We start from the raw sequence: 13,502 nt of genomic DNA on the forward strand, positions 1-13,502 counted from the left end.
CTCAATCTTCTGATTCAATATGATTTATAATTCACAATTCAAAAATTAGCCTCGTGATTCACAATTGAAATAATATTGGTTACAATACAATGAGCTGATTTCTATTTTCTCTGAACCTGACAGCTATACAACATTTTCTCGAGGGTACCTACCAAAATCTCTATCAAAAAGGAAACTAATTTCTATGTTACATGAGAAAGAATTGAATCCTAAAGGAGGAGTGCTAAAGCTTTATACAAGGTGTCATGGTACTACGGTTGGGTTGGACTTTGGTGCTTTGCAAATCCAAAAAATAATCCAATGCCAGTTCTACTGCCATATAGAAGGCATGCCCTGCATCTTGAACCAACATAAATGGGACTGGATCCATCATTTTCATAGCATACACTGGACGCATGTATTCACACTAAGCGTCCATTCTGCATCTAAATCAGTTGGCCACTTGAATCCCATTCAACAGCATGCCATCAAAGAATCAACTCCTATCTCCTAAGCCTGTTGTATGTTCAAAACTCCACAGGAGGCAGGAATTCACTATTCCACGCCAACAGCTTCTTAAGTGGTCTCAGAAGCATTCCCCTTACGCGGGGTACATTCCTGCTCTTTGGCAAGAGCTTCATGTTGATGCAAAGGAGCAGAAAACACGGTCGTCAACTATCTTTTGCCCCCTTCTTTGTCAAGTTAATGCCCTTTGCCTTCTCCATTTCAGCCTCTTTCTCAGCTTTCTTCTTCTCTAACTCTGCTTGTTTGATATTCTCTTCATGTGCTTTCCGAAACAACCTTATAAAATTTAGCAGGGTTGTGGTAACTGCAATTGTTAACCCAATAACAATAACAAGTTAGCCTAAGCATAATAGAAAAGATGAGAATATATTGCCAATCTTTCCAAACATAACAGAAACACACATGGATCATGAAACTTCATTCCATTGAGATTTTCCTTCTATATATCTAATTTTCTTTTGCTGCAATGCTTACACATGGATCCACCAAGGAGGACAGGCAATTCTATCAATTCAGCAACTGATTACCATATCCAAGAAGGATATGAAATAGTTTGGTACAGATTCCATTAGAAACTCTTAGAATGTTGGCTTAGGACCTAGCTCAACCCTATAAAACCGGCTTATAGGGTGAGAACTGCCCAAACCTTATAAGGATTACATTGACCATATCTCTAGTTGATGTGGAATCTCAACATACTCTCTCACAACAAGACTGAACATTTGAAGTGTTGACAAATGCAGGTGACCCAGCCCAATAACAACACCCCATCACGCCTAGGAATAGACATCTAGGATAGGCTATCATACTATCTTAGAACTTGGACTTAGGCCTAATTCCACCCCACAAAACAGACTTGAAAAGTGAGAACTGCCCAAGCCTTATAAGTTATAAGAACTACATTAGTCATATTTCTAGTTGATGCAGGATCTTGATAACAACATTTATAATAAATAAATACAAGCATGCTTCCTTAACCTTAGACAAGAAAACCACACTTCTAAATCAGCCTAATTTCTACAAAATACACACTTGGCCCAACTATAAAATGCAACAGGTCATGAAAGTGTACTTTCACAAGAAACATTAGTTAAATCAAGTTATTAAACTATAATCTGATAGGGTGTTTGGAAGAGCTTATTTACATCTTATTAGGGCTTATCTTATGATATAAGCACTTGTACAAGTGATTGAGATAGCTTATGATATATCCATTAACTGTTTTTAGCTTATATCAATAAGATTTTCTGAATAACTCCTGAAAATAGCTTACAACTTATATGAAAGCAGTTTTGTGGTAAATATGTAATTAGTTTAGGACAGATTTTTTCCTATAATTAATACTGATTTAGGACAGATTGATTACCAGTAATAATTAGGGAGATTTTATTTCCTTACATCATGTTATTCTTTATTATCAGTGGCCTATAAAGGCAGACTCATGATTGTATTCCAAAGTAAGCAATAATACTCAGATTTCTACAAGTTGCAACCTATTTTCTCTTTGATTGCAGAAACAACTTATTCATAAATGTTTACATGATATAAACACTTATTTAATAAGCGCTTAATTAAGTTGTTTATCCAAACGCACCCTAAGCCACCAGTGAAAAAGACCAATGCCTGCATATCATACTGATTACCAACAACATAAACATGTTAATTATCAACTTACCTTGCTCCATAGGGCAACGAGCAGGATCCTCACCAAAATATAGTGCAAGTGCATCAGCGCTTCTACCCTGTCAGACAAATTTACAATCTTTATATCTCTTCATATTGGTGCATAATGTACAACGAAGATAGTTAAGCATATTACCACTACAGAATATAGGTTTGTTAGAGATGCTACCTCTGACTCAGATACAGCTATAAATTCTTTCAATGTCTGAATAGAACATTAAAAATAGAGTCAAATGTGCTGAGAATGTAAACCAGATAATAAACCATATAAAGTAGAATTTTATTTTTTTTATCAGCCAAGACAGAGAAAATAGCATTAAAGAGGAAACAAGGGGTATACAAAACCCATATACAAAAGGGAAACACAATCACTAGAAAAAATGCAGACACCAGTAGTTACCTAACAGGTGCACACCCCCTACTATTACTCATGTACCTTATTACATATATTCCCTTCCCCAAGAGCTGACCAACAACAACATAAAGTCCAAAGCAAATAATAAACATCAATTAGAAAATCAACGGTTGAGATAATAATTAACTGTAGATTTTATAATATATGCATTTGATTTTGTCACAATTTTCAACCATTGATTTCCTAATAAAGTAATAAACATTAAACTATTGTAAGTTCACTTTATTCTCTAAAATACACCTCCTCACTTTAGAAGAGCCAAATCTAGAATGGTAGTACCCTCTAATTAAAACCAATGTCAGTTCCACCTTTAGCCATTTCCTTGACAAATTAAAGGGGGAAAAACACAAAACTTTTGAGGGGGCCTCAGAGCAATACTACCACCTCTTACATAAAGAGGAAGGACATTCTAAACTGCCAACACAAAACTTGTATTGGGTAATTTTAGATTAAATGTAAATTTATATCTCATGCTACAAATAGAAGATTGTGATAGGAAACCAACAGCATACAATGAACAAAGCAAGTTGAGAAAAAATCAGCAAGAGTCTGCAAATCGACATATCTAACATGAACTACCCATGCACAATCATAAGCTTTAGTAATTGGTGATGTCATCATAACTACACAATCAACTACATTCATGAAGCAGGAAAAACCAGTACTCTGAATTCATTTCAGAAATTGAACTTTCTTTGTTATTTTATATTGTTGTGGTTAGTATTTTCCTGATATAAAGAAGAATCAAGTGACTGACATAAAAATGATTAACACCTTATGGAAAACTTCGGAGACAGGTCCATCATTTGCAGATGCAGCAAATTCTTGTTTAACCTTTTCTAATCCCTTGATGATTGCCTGCATCTCTTCTGCTAATGACTTCAATTGTATCTGAAAGAAATGGCATGTCCAGTCAATAACCAGTGTAATATTATTACCTAAAATGGGTTATAATGGGTGACCCGTCCATGCATCCAAACATAATCATAATGACCACTAATTAGTCCATTAAAACAACCAAATGTTTGAAACATCAAATACATTCTCCATAACCAATGTACCTTAAAAGGTAAATACTAGAAACATTAATATTTTAGTTCGCTAACACCAATAAATGTAGAATTATAAATCTTGGGGGATAACAATAAAAACAAGAATTTGCTCACAAAAAATAAATACATGAATATAAAAAACAACGGATTGGTCCAACTCAACCCACTTAGAAAACGGGTTGGGTTGAACTCATTTAGAAAGTGGTTTGAAAATTCCAAGCCAACCCAACTTGTTTAGCAGGGTTAAATGGGCCAACCCACAATGGATAGAACCCATTTTGTCATCTCTACCCTGAATTAAGTTCATTTTCACTTTTGCTATAAATTACATTATACCAAGTCCCCACTTTATTTAACAGATTTTTGTAAAGTCCTGTGTGATTTTTTTAGCACGTAACGGACTCAAAAGGACCTTATTATGACTATGCCAAAGGGATGAGCTTTTGTCTCCAATGGTGAGCTTTGGTCACTTCCCTGCTCACCAGCATCTAAAACCAAGTCTCTTAGAGTCGTAGTTATAAAAACTGGAAGGAATCTCACTTTTACAAATAATGGGGAAAAGTGAAATTAGACAAGCAAATCAGGGATGTAAAGCGCAGTAGACCATTTCTTGGCTATAAAGAACCAAAAACTAATCATCACCTTAGTGGAAGCTTCCAGGCTAACAAGGTCTAGGTGGAAATCAAGGAGCCTGGGCGATTTATCAGCCAGGACCTAGAGCCAAAGAGGGAAGGAAAAAAAAGGTTAGCAACCAGACAATATCTTCATTTTTTGCAATTGACACTTTCTACCTTGCAAAGATAATGCATCAGTGTCATTTTACTGTTAGAAGCACGAGTGTCAGTGAGCTTTAAAAGACTATCCAACTTGAATCCAACTGCAGATCCTGCAAAAATGAAAACATTTGATACTAAGATCTAACAGAATCATATAAAAGATTGACTACTAACAAATAGAGTTGGCACCATGTGTCAAGTGTCTACTACATCTAGCAACAAATAATGAGAATGAAACTTACATAACTACCAAAGACTTACAGACTTACCCCTTGCCGTTCCTTGATTCAATGTATTACCCAAATAAAGAATTTTCTTCATTATCTCCTTTAGTTTAACAGAATTCCGGACCTGTTACCGAGAAAAAAGTGCACAAGGTCAAAGAAATTCAAGCAATGCAACATTCATCAGTTGGATATGTAAAGTACCTCTTCACAGGCAGAGTTCACAGTGTTTAAACTCTTCTTAAATTCTGTTACCTGCATAACAAGCAAAGTATGATATCTGAAGGAAAAAGCCAAGTCCACCGAACATTCAGAAGTCAGAAAAATATTACAGACATCACCAGACCTGAGAACCAAACTGAATCTTGAATGCAAATACTCTTAATTTTGACTCCACCCTTGGCACCTTCATCAACTCCAGAAAAAACTGAAACATCACAAAATATATAATATGATTACTATAAATATTGATTCAAGAGTTAAATACATCTACAATTAAGGGCAATAAATACAAAACTGATGAATCTGAACAATCATGTAACCTCCAAGACTTTAAATGCTAGTCATAACCCATAAGACCCATTTCCAACAATAACAATTGGTGTTCTATCAATCGATCTATGATAAAACCATTAGCCCCACACCAAAGAAAATCCCTCATAATCTTCTCAATCCTCTGAGCAACAAGCATTGGATTGCAATAAAGATAAAGATGACTGAATTCAAGATATACACACAACCACTCAAAAACGGCAGCACCCCTCCAACTATTTAACCACTTGAAAATCTTTCTAATGACAAGTTCCCAAAAGGAATGGACCCGGAGGAACACCAAGATAGGTAAGGGACCATTGAAGAATTTGACAACCCGACAAAGAGAAAAAAATGGTTAAATAATAATCTACATACTAAAGCACTTTTAGAAAGGCCCGTCTTTAATCCCAAAACTAAATCTAAAACATTCAAGAATCGAAAGAGATTTATCAAAGAAATCAACACCAACTCCAGATCCCTTACCAGCAATTTGACCTACCGTTATAATCAAATGTCAGATTCAGTTCTAAAATTCAAACCTCATTTAATAGCTGTGTAGTGCTTTAATCTCTGGAGCTAACTATTTATACCCAGAGTTTGGCAATAATTAAAATTCAAAAAGGCATTACATCAATTGTTTTCCTTAAAGAAAAAATTCACCTCTTTCAGGTAGCTGGCTACATCATTTTTTCATCATTCCTCCCGCCTCCCTTTCAGATTTTGTTGAAAACAATGATGACCAAATAAATCAGCTAGTACTAGATAGTTTTATCATTATTATACCTTTAGTTTCCTCTCAACTTAATTATGTGAGAATTTTATCCCATCACTTATATACTATAGAAATTTTACTTTTAAAACAGCTCAATCATCCTTCATGTAAACCTCATGACACCAAGGCATGAGTTAGTTACGGATAAGCCATACAAGGCATCCCATATAATTCTATTACCAACACTTTATGTCAATAACCATCATATATAATGTTATGACTAATATAAATCATAGCACACCTGTTCACACTTCCCCAAAATCTCCTTGTCACCAGTGTATCCCTAAACAACCATAAACAAGAGGAAACAAAATTAGAAATTAAACAAATCACAGTAAAAGGATATATTTTAGTGTTACAGAAGATACCACAAACTAGAAACCTTAATTGTTAAAACAAGATGTAAGAATTATGGATAAATTTGTTAAACTTCACCTTCAAAAGATCCATCTCCTCTTTGGTAGGACAAAACTTAATGAGATTTTCCACTTGATCAACATCCAATACTGACTCATCCAAAGCTAGTACTGCAGCCTGAGAATATCCATTTCAAAGTGTTAGGAAAGATAATATTTACCATTGATTGTTTATCTACTATCAGCAGCCTTTAACTTAAATAACTACTCTTGCAAGATTATAAAGATTCCCACATCAAAGTATCAGCCTACCATCATATCGGGAAGTGGCATCTTAACCTTGGTGAGCATAATTTCAGTATTATTAGCCCTCCTTAGATCAACCTACAATTAATAATACAAATACACAAGCTATTGATCAGTTATTAACAAGGTACCAAATAAACATCAAGTCAATGAGTTTCTAACAAATATTGGCTTTAAGAACAAACAGGCAAAAAACTGCACCAGTATCACCTTAGAATTCATAAATTTACAGTATCAGAATTTTAATTTATGGAACAAGAAGAGACAGTGAACTGAAAGGACAATAACAGAACAATATTTTTTATTGATGTAATTAGCACAGTCAACAATACTTAATGCTTAATGAATAAACTATCAAGGTGTGCTGCATATTTTTATTGACATAATAAAATTAAAGAAAAGTACATTTGTTTCCTCCACAAGTTAACAAGAAGTATCTGATCTGGCAAGTTAGGTAAAAAAGAAGAAGACTTCGTTTAATGAACAAAACATGAAGTTTCAAATCAATGGCATTAAATTCCAATTTAAATATAAATGCAGTGATGAAATTTAGCAGCCTTTGTGAAGTAAAACTACAAATCATGGTGAATTATATTTCTAGATGGAATGACTACATGAGAAACATCAAATATCACTCACATAAGGCTTATATCAAAAATCAAATTTTGAAAACATTCATATAAAATAATACCAAGGTGATTCTGTCAGTTTTAGCTCCAACAGACTTGCGCCGCCCTCCAGATTTGCCAGAATCGGTAGGTTTTGGAACATTTGCAGAGAAAAGCTTCTCTAGCTCTGAAACATCAAACTCTGGTGCACTAAGAGAGAACATAAAACCAGTCATTACAAAATATAGGGATATAGATAAGATGGAGAACATACAATTATACATAATTGAAATGATTATGTGCAATAGTAGACAAGACAAATTACATTTGAGGTTCTCCATGTCTTTGTAATTCTTCCCATAAACTTCCTTGTAATGCCCTCGTAACCTTGCTCCAATGCAACGGCTTTAAGGAGGATCGTCGGGGTGCCATTGCACCACCTCCTGCAGGGCGTGCATACCCACGTCCCCTCCCTCTTGGATCAGCTCCAACATTGGCACCTTTTGCACCTAAGGGCGGAGGTGGTGGGGGTCCACCCCCAGGAGGGCTAGGAGCACCAGGAACACCAGGGGGAGGTGGAGGAGGAGGACCTCGACCAACGGGAGGAGGTGGAGGAGGAGGACCTCGACCACCAGGAGGAGGTGGTCCTTGACCACCCGGAGGTGGTGGTGGAGGTGGTGCTCCATACATTGGAGGGGGTGGAGGAGGTGGTCCTCTCCCACCAGGAGGTGGTGGTGGTGGAGGTGGGAGAAGTGGGGCTCGACCACCAGGAGGAGGTGGGGCTCCATACATTGGAGGAGGTGGAGGAGGTGGTCCTCTCCCACTAGGAGGTGGTGGTGGTGGAGGTGGTGCTCCATACATTGGAGGAGGTGGGGGAGGTGGAGCTCCACTTGATGGACGAAGGGGTGGTGGAGGTGGAGGTGGGGCTCCACTTGATGGAGGAAGAGGTGGCGGTGGGGGAGGGGGGGCTCTAGACAATGGAGGAGGTGGTGGAGGGGGAGGTGTAGGTGGAGCTCTATGTAATGTAGGAGGCGGTGGTGGTGGAGCTTGCCTAAAAGGAGGTGGAGGTGGAGGTGGTGGAGATGGAGGTAGTGAAGCTTTACCAAAAGGAGGGGGAGGTGGCGGTGGAGGTACAGGTGGTGGAGCTAAATATATATATGAATTAGCTAAGGGTGGTAGAAGGGGAGGCAGAGATGGAGATGGAGGTGGGGGTGCTGGTGGAGGTGAAGCTTTATGTGATGCAAACGGAGGTGGTGGGGGAGGAGGGGGTGGAGTTCTATCTGTTGAAGCTGTAGGAAACATGGTAGTAGGAGGAGGAGGAGGAGGAATTGATGGAATTCCATGCTTTGGAAGAAGTGATGCTAATGGTGTTAGAGGAAGAATGGATGAAACTTCATACCTTGGAGGAGGCATTGGAGGTGGTGGTGGAGGAGGCTGTGAAGGTGCCGCTACAGTATCCACTACAGAAAGACTATGATCTGGAGGGGATGGGGAAGGAACTAAGCTCCTTTTATTTAGCCCAAAAAATGAGGGTGGAGGTGGGGGCGGGGGTGGGGGTGGGAGTGGAGGGGAAGGAAGAGAAGTTGCAGATTGTTTCGTAAATGGCATTAAAGTTGAAGGTGGTGGTGGTGGTGGTGGTGGTGGCGGAGGTGGTGGTGGCGCCATGGTGGACCCCTTTCCACCCAAAGAAGATGGTGATACTAGCAGAGATGGAGAGTCTTGAGCTGATACATCATCCTTTAATGATACGGATTCAAAAACATGTGAAGAGATTCTACTTTGATATGGAAGGGGAGGTGGAGGGGGAGGTGGTGGGGGAGGCTGTAGCACTTGCTCTGAACTTTGTTGTTGGGCTTGAGTATCTGACTGAAAAGATGTCTCTTTAATTGGCAGCAATGGTGATGGTGGACATTTTTCATCTACTTCTGCTGCTATATAGCCAGAAGATCTTGAAGTGGCCACCTTCCGGCTTTTTAGGTCATTTATCTTGTCAATAGAAACAACTGCAGAGACAACAGGAGCAGATAAAGATCTTGTTTTGGCATCTTCCATTTTCTCCTTTGAGGAGGAGAAATTTGTCAGTGCAGCTGGTGCACTATTATTCCTTGATGGTGGATAATAGACATGCATTGAATTTGTATAAGAACCCTTGTTAGAAGGAATCCACCTAGTTACTGCATTTGGCTTAGCTTGTTTTGCCTGAAAACCATGGGCATCTTGCTGTTTAATCTTTGGCTTTGCTGCAATTGTATCTCCGACTGGCTTTGAGTTAGATGTAGGTTGTTTCTTCGCAGTAGATGGAAGTAGTTTACCAGATTTTTGTTCCGACAAATCAGACATATGGTGCCCTGCCTTGGAGTCTAATTCCTTATCTTCATCATATTCATTTTGCATAACTGCTAATTCTGGGTGCACATCCATGGTGACTTCCTTTGTTTCCAGAGGAGGTTTCACCATATCAGAAACAAATGTAGTGGAAGTTGACTTCATTTCTCCATCATCCACAGCAATGTCCTTCACTGCATGAGGATCTGAATCCATGCTCCCACCAAATTTATAGTGCACATCATCAATGGAGATATCTTTCACTGCATTAATACCAGAATTCATCTTGTCAACCTGCTTGGGAATCCTGTCATCGGGTGTACAATCCTCAAAAGTATGAGGATCTGACTCTTGCCTCCAGACCTCTTTATGAGTTTCAACATCCACTGCATTTTCATGAAAAGCTTGAGAATCATATTCTGTCTTACCTTCCTGTGCATCAATTACATTGCTGAAAATCTCTTCTACTTCATAGAATTCCTCTGGTGAAGCACTTTCTGTCTCAGCACTCTCAGTCTCATTTGCATCTTCACTCACCATGACTGTGGTTAGTTCAGGTATAACAGCATCAGCGTCCAAAAAAAGCACCTGAAACAGATATGAGTATGTGTTCAACTCCTACTGGACCAGAATATGGCTTTTGCCAAAGAATAACAATAACTTACCTCTGCTTTGAAGTCCTTGGGAAATAGGTCCTTTGCCTCCCACAAAATATCAATTTCATCACGGTTCAGCATCAAAATATTTGACCGCACAAATGCAGTATGAAACATAACTCTAAACATCATATCCTCACGAACAAAATCTTCATTTAAATGTATGCACTCGAGAACCACATCCCCTTGAACACGACAACGGATGTCAATTTTGACGAGCATACACTCTGCCTGTGATTAAAATTTAATAAGAGGAACACTCTATCTAATCAATTCACAATTTAGTATCAATAGTGAAAATTTATATGGCACCTGTACGTAGTGGCGAACATGCTTTTTGGATATTGAAGTTGAAAAAAGTAGCTTTGAACTTCTATTGGCAGGGATTGAAGGGTCCTGACCATAAACACGCACAACAGGCCGGCAACCTTTTCCATCATCAAATAATGGAAGGACTCTAAGAATCAGGCAATCCAAATATAAGGGTGTTTCTGATGGTGGCCACTCAGAACCCAAATGTCTCCTGGAAATATACTGAAGATATCTTAAATGAGAAGGCTGTGGATTCAAAGGAGATAAAAGGTGTAGTAGTTCTCTTGGAGCTTGCTTGTAGACCATTTCAAGAGTCTTCTGATCCCCACTGTACTGTTTCCGGTATAACAGAAGACCTGCTAGCATAAATGCCAGCACGGGCCAACCACCCCTTTCACAGTGCATCAAAAGCACATTCTGTTGCCCCTCCAAAGACAACCAGCTTTCACTTGATCGAAGGAAGTGATGGATCATCTCTAAAGGCAGAAGGGGACAACCCTCATATTGTCGAGGGTACTCCATAACTGTCATGTCATACTGAGAAAATATGTCTGAAATTTGGCTGCGTCTCTCCCCTTCTCGGAAATTGAATACCATGAAAGAAGCATCTGGAAAGTGATCCTGTAGCTGAGCCACAATCCCCCCCATATAAACTCGGTATTCATCTTCTTCCAAGACATCCGGTGAGAAGCAGCAATCAAAAACTGCAAAAACAGGTAAGGAATAGTCAAATACTACCAATTTGGTAATGCAGGGGTGGAGAACTAGAGAACTTATTCACAACTTCAAACCCATGTTTTCATTTAATAAGAAGTTAGAAAAACCAAAGACGGCAAGCAAAGAAGAAACGAATTTCTTATACAGAAGCTCAAGAAGATCCAAAGGCCGGACATTTAAGAATTAACAGAGGAAATTGCTTAATTCTGCCAATACCCATCTTTGCAACAACGTAAAAAAGCAACTGTAGCAAGCCATAAAAAATAATGACTTAAAGGATAACACTCAATAGTTCTCAGTTTAAGAATCCTCCAGAGCTCATCAACTACTAATCCTAATTGACAAATGACCACCACGACTTAGATGCTGCTTTATTTTTTCTTCTCGGGAGTGATTAATTTCCTACAAGAAAGCTAGAAAGGAAACTAACAGCTCCTAGTTAAAAAGAAAAAGGTCCACATTGTTGTAGCACATTACCATAGGCATTGTTTTTGAAACGGCATTAATTAAAGCTTACTAAATTAGCTTCTAAACATTAAAAGGAGTCCTAAAAGCTACAAAATCAGCTGCCCCTCAACTTGCAGAGAGTTGAAAAAAAAGTAACGGACGAAATGCATTCATGAGCTGAATTATGCAGAGGAAACAGAGCAATCATCAATAAACAAATAGAAAAATTTAGGGAAAGTAAGAGAGAGAAAGAGGAAAATGGAAAGGAAGCAAACCATAAACTCTCTCGGAAATCTCCAGAAGCCGATCCGGCGGCTTCCGGTAGAAGAACCTTCTGAACAGCGCCATCTGATGGCGCTGTTTCTACCCCGATCGGATCCAAACCGATAATTGGGTTGGTCCCACCACCAAGATCAAAACTTTTTGCCACCAACAAACGAAGCCGCAGATCTTGCAAATACCCAATTCGATCAGAGCCCAATGGAACCCGTAAATGCTCAATTCAGAGGCAGGAGAGAGCAAAAGGAAAGATGGGTGACGTGATCCAATGGAAAGCTGAATTGCAGAAAAAACAATATAGTCAAAGAATTGATTTCCAAAAATCAAAATAAAAATATGAAAGGGGAAGAGGGGTAGGAGGAAAAATTGAAGTGATGTAGAAGTACGTGTATGAAATGGAATGCAAAAAAGGTAATAAACCTTTTTTTGTTGTAGAGGGAGGTGAATTTGGGAGAAAATGTGATTAGAATGAGAGTGGGTAACGGAGAAGAGGGAAAGGGAAGAAGGAAGCGTAGTGGACTGAAAAGGAGAATATGAATACTCGTTGGAAGTTAGAGCCGTCTCTCTTTCTCTTTCTCTTTCTCTTTCTCTCTCTTTGGTTCTGTGTCTGTGTTGTGTTAATGTGTTGTTGTGTCTCTCTGCAACTGCATACAGACAACATATTTTTGGGCAAGCTGGGGTTGATGGCACCCTTGTCTACGTGGTTGGCGACGTGGCACATACGTTCCACATCTTACTTCAACACACGTTTAACTACAAAAACATTCAAAATGTTATAACAGTTCACTTTTTAACGAAAGTTTTTCTTACGTTAAATTTTAAAGAATTTTATTTTATATTATTAATTATATAATATTATATATATATATATATGGAAACATTCATATGTTCTCACAATAATTCTTTAAAATTAATTACTTATTGTAAATAATAGATGTTAAGAAAATAAATAACAAGATGAGATGAATAAACCATAAAAAATATTAATTTAAAGTTAAATAATTCAATTGTAGTATTTAAAAATACTTATGATCTTAAATTTTTCTCATGTAATATCATTAAGACACAAGTTTGTAATAAGACTTGCATTTAATAAAAGGAGAATTTTCATTTGTATAACAAATAGCAAATTTTACAATTATTGAGCATATGTATTAATTCAGAGTTATTTCTGTTTGTTACCCATTGTAGTCTTATTCACCTCCAGCATGGTTGTTTTTCGTAAAAAAAAAATAAAAAAACTTATCATCTATATAAAAAAATTATCAAATTTGTGATGTGTAAATTACTGTCCGAAATATGAATAACACACTTCTAATAAAAAATATTTAATAAAAAAAGTTTAAAAACAGATAAACAAAATGATATGAAATCTCCTTATTTATTCAGCAACTAAAAAAATATATAAGATATTATAAGAAAATCTGGGATTATTCAATAATTAAGTCAATATCGAAATGATGTGTACAAAAAGTTTATATATATATGTAGAAGTGAAATCACAGATATTTGTGTGAGAGAGAGAAATGATAAAAA

General features: G+C 37.6%; 1 protein-coding gene across 1 annotated transcript; it reads right to left on the reverse strand.

The window, feature by feature from the left end:
* Positions 1 to 10: 10 nt before the first annotated feature.
* Positions 11 to 12,620, reverse strand: LOC100815515 (formin-like protein 20). The gene is made up of 18 exons (XM_041011138.1): positions 12,387 to 12,620; positions 11,963 to 12,242; positions 10,524 to 11,227; positions 10,221 to 10,442; positions 7,556 to 10,143; positions 7,314 to 7,440; positions 6,629 to 6,700; positions 6,396 to 6,494; positions 6,202 to 6,243; positions 5,001 to 5,081; positions 4,859 to 4,909; positions 4,700 to 4,781; positions 4,446 to 4,540; positions 4,297 to 4,368; positions 3,377 to 3,493; positions 2,324 to 2,392; positions 2,180 to 2,246; positions 11 to 808 (listed from the first exon to the last, which is right to left on the reverse strand). Exons 2-18 carry the CDS (start codon positions 12,033 to 12,035, stop codon positions 651 to 653), a joined length of 4,719 nt encoding a protein of 1,572 aa, XP_040867072.1. The 5' UTR covers positions 12,036 to 12,242; positions 12,387 to 12,620; the 3' UTR covers positions 11 to 650.
* Between the last annotated feature and the right edge of the window lie 882 nt (positions 12,621 to 13,502).

Source organism: Glycine max, chromosome 17 (assembly GCF_000004515.6).
Source record: "Glycine max cultivar Williams 82 chromosome 17, Glycine_max_v4.0, whole genome shotgun sequence".
NCBI lineage: Eukaryota > Viridiplantae > Streptophyta > Magnoliopsida > Fabales > Fabaceae > Glycine > Glycine max.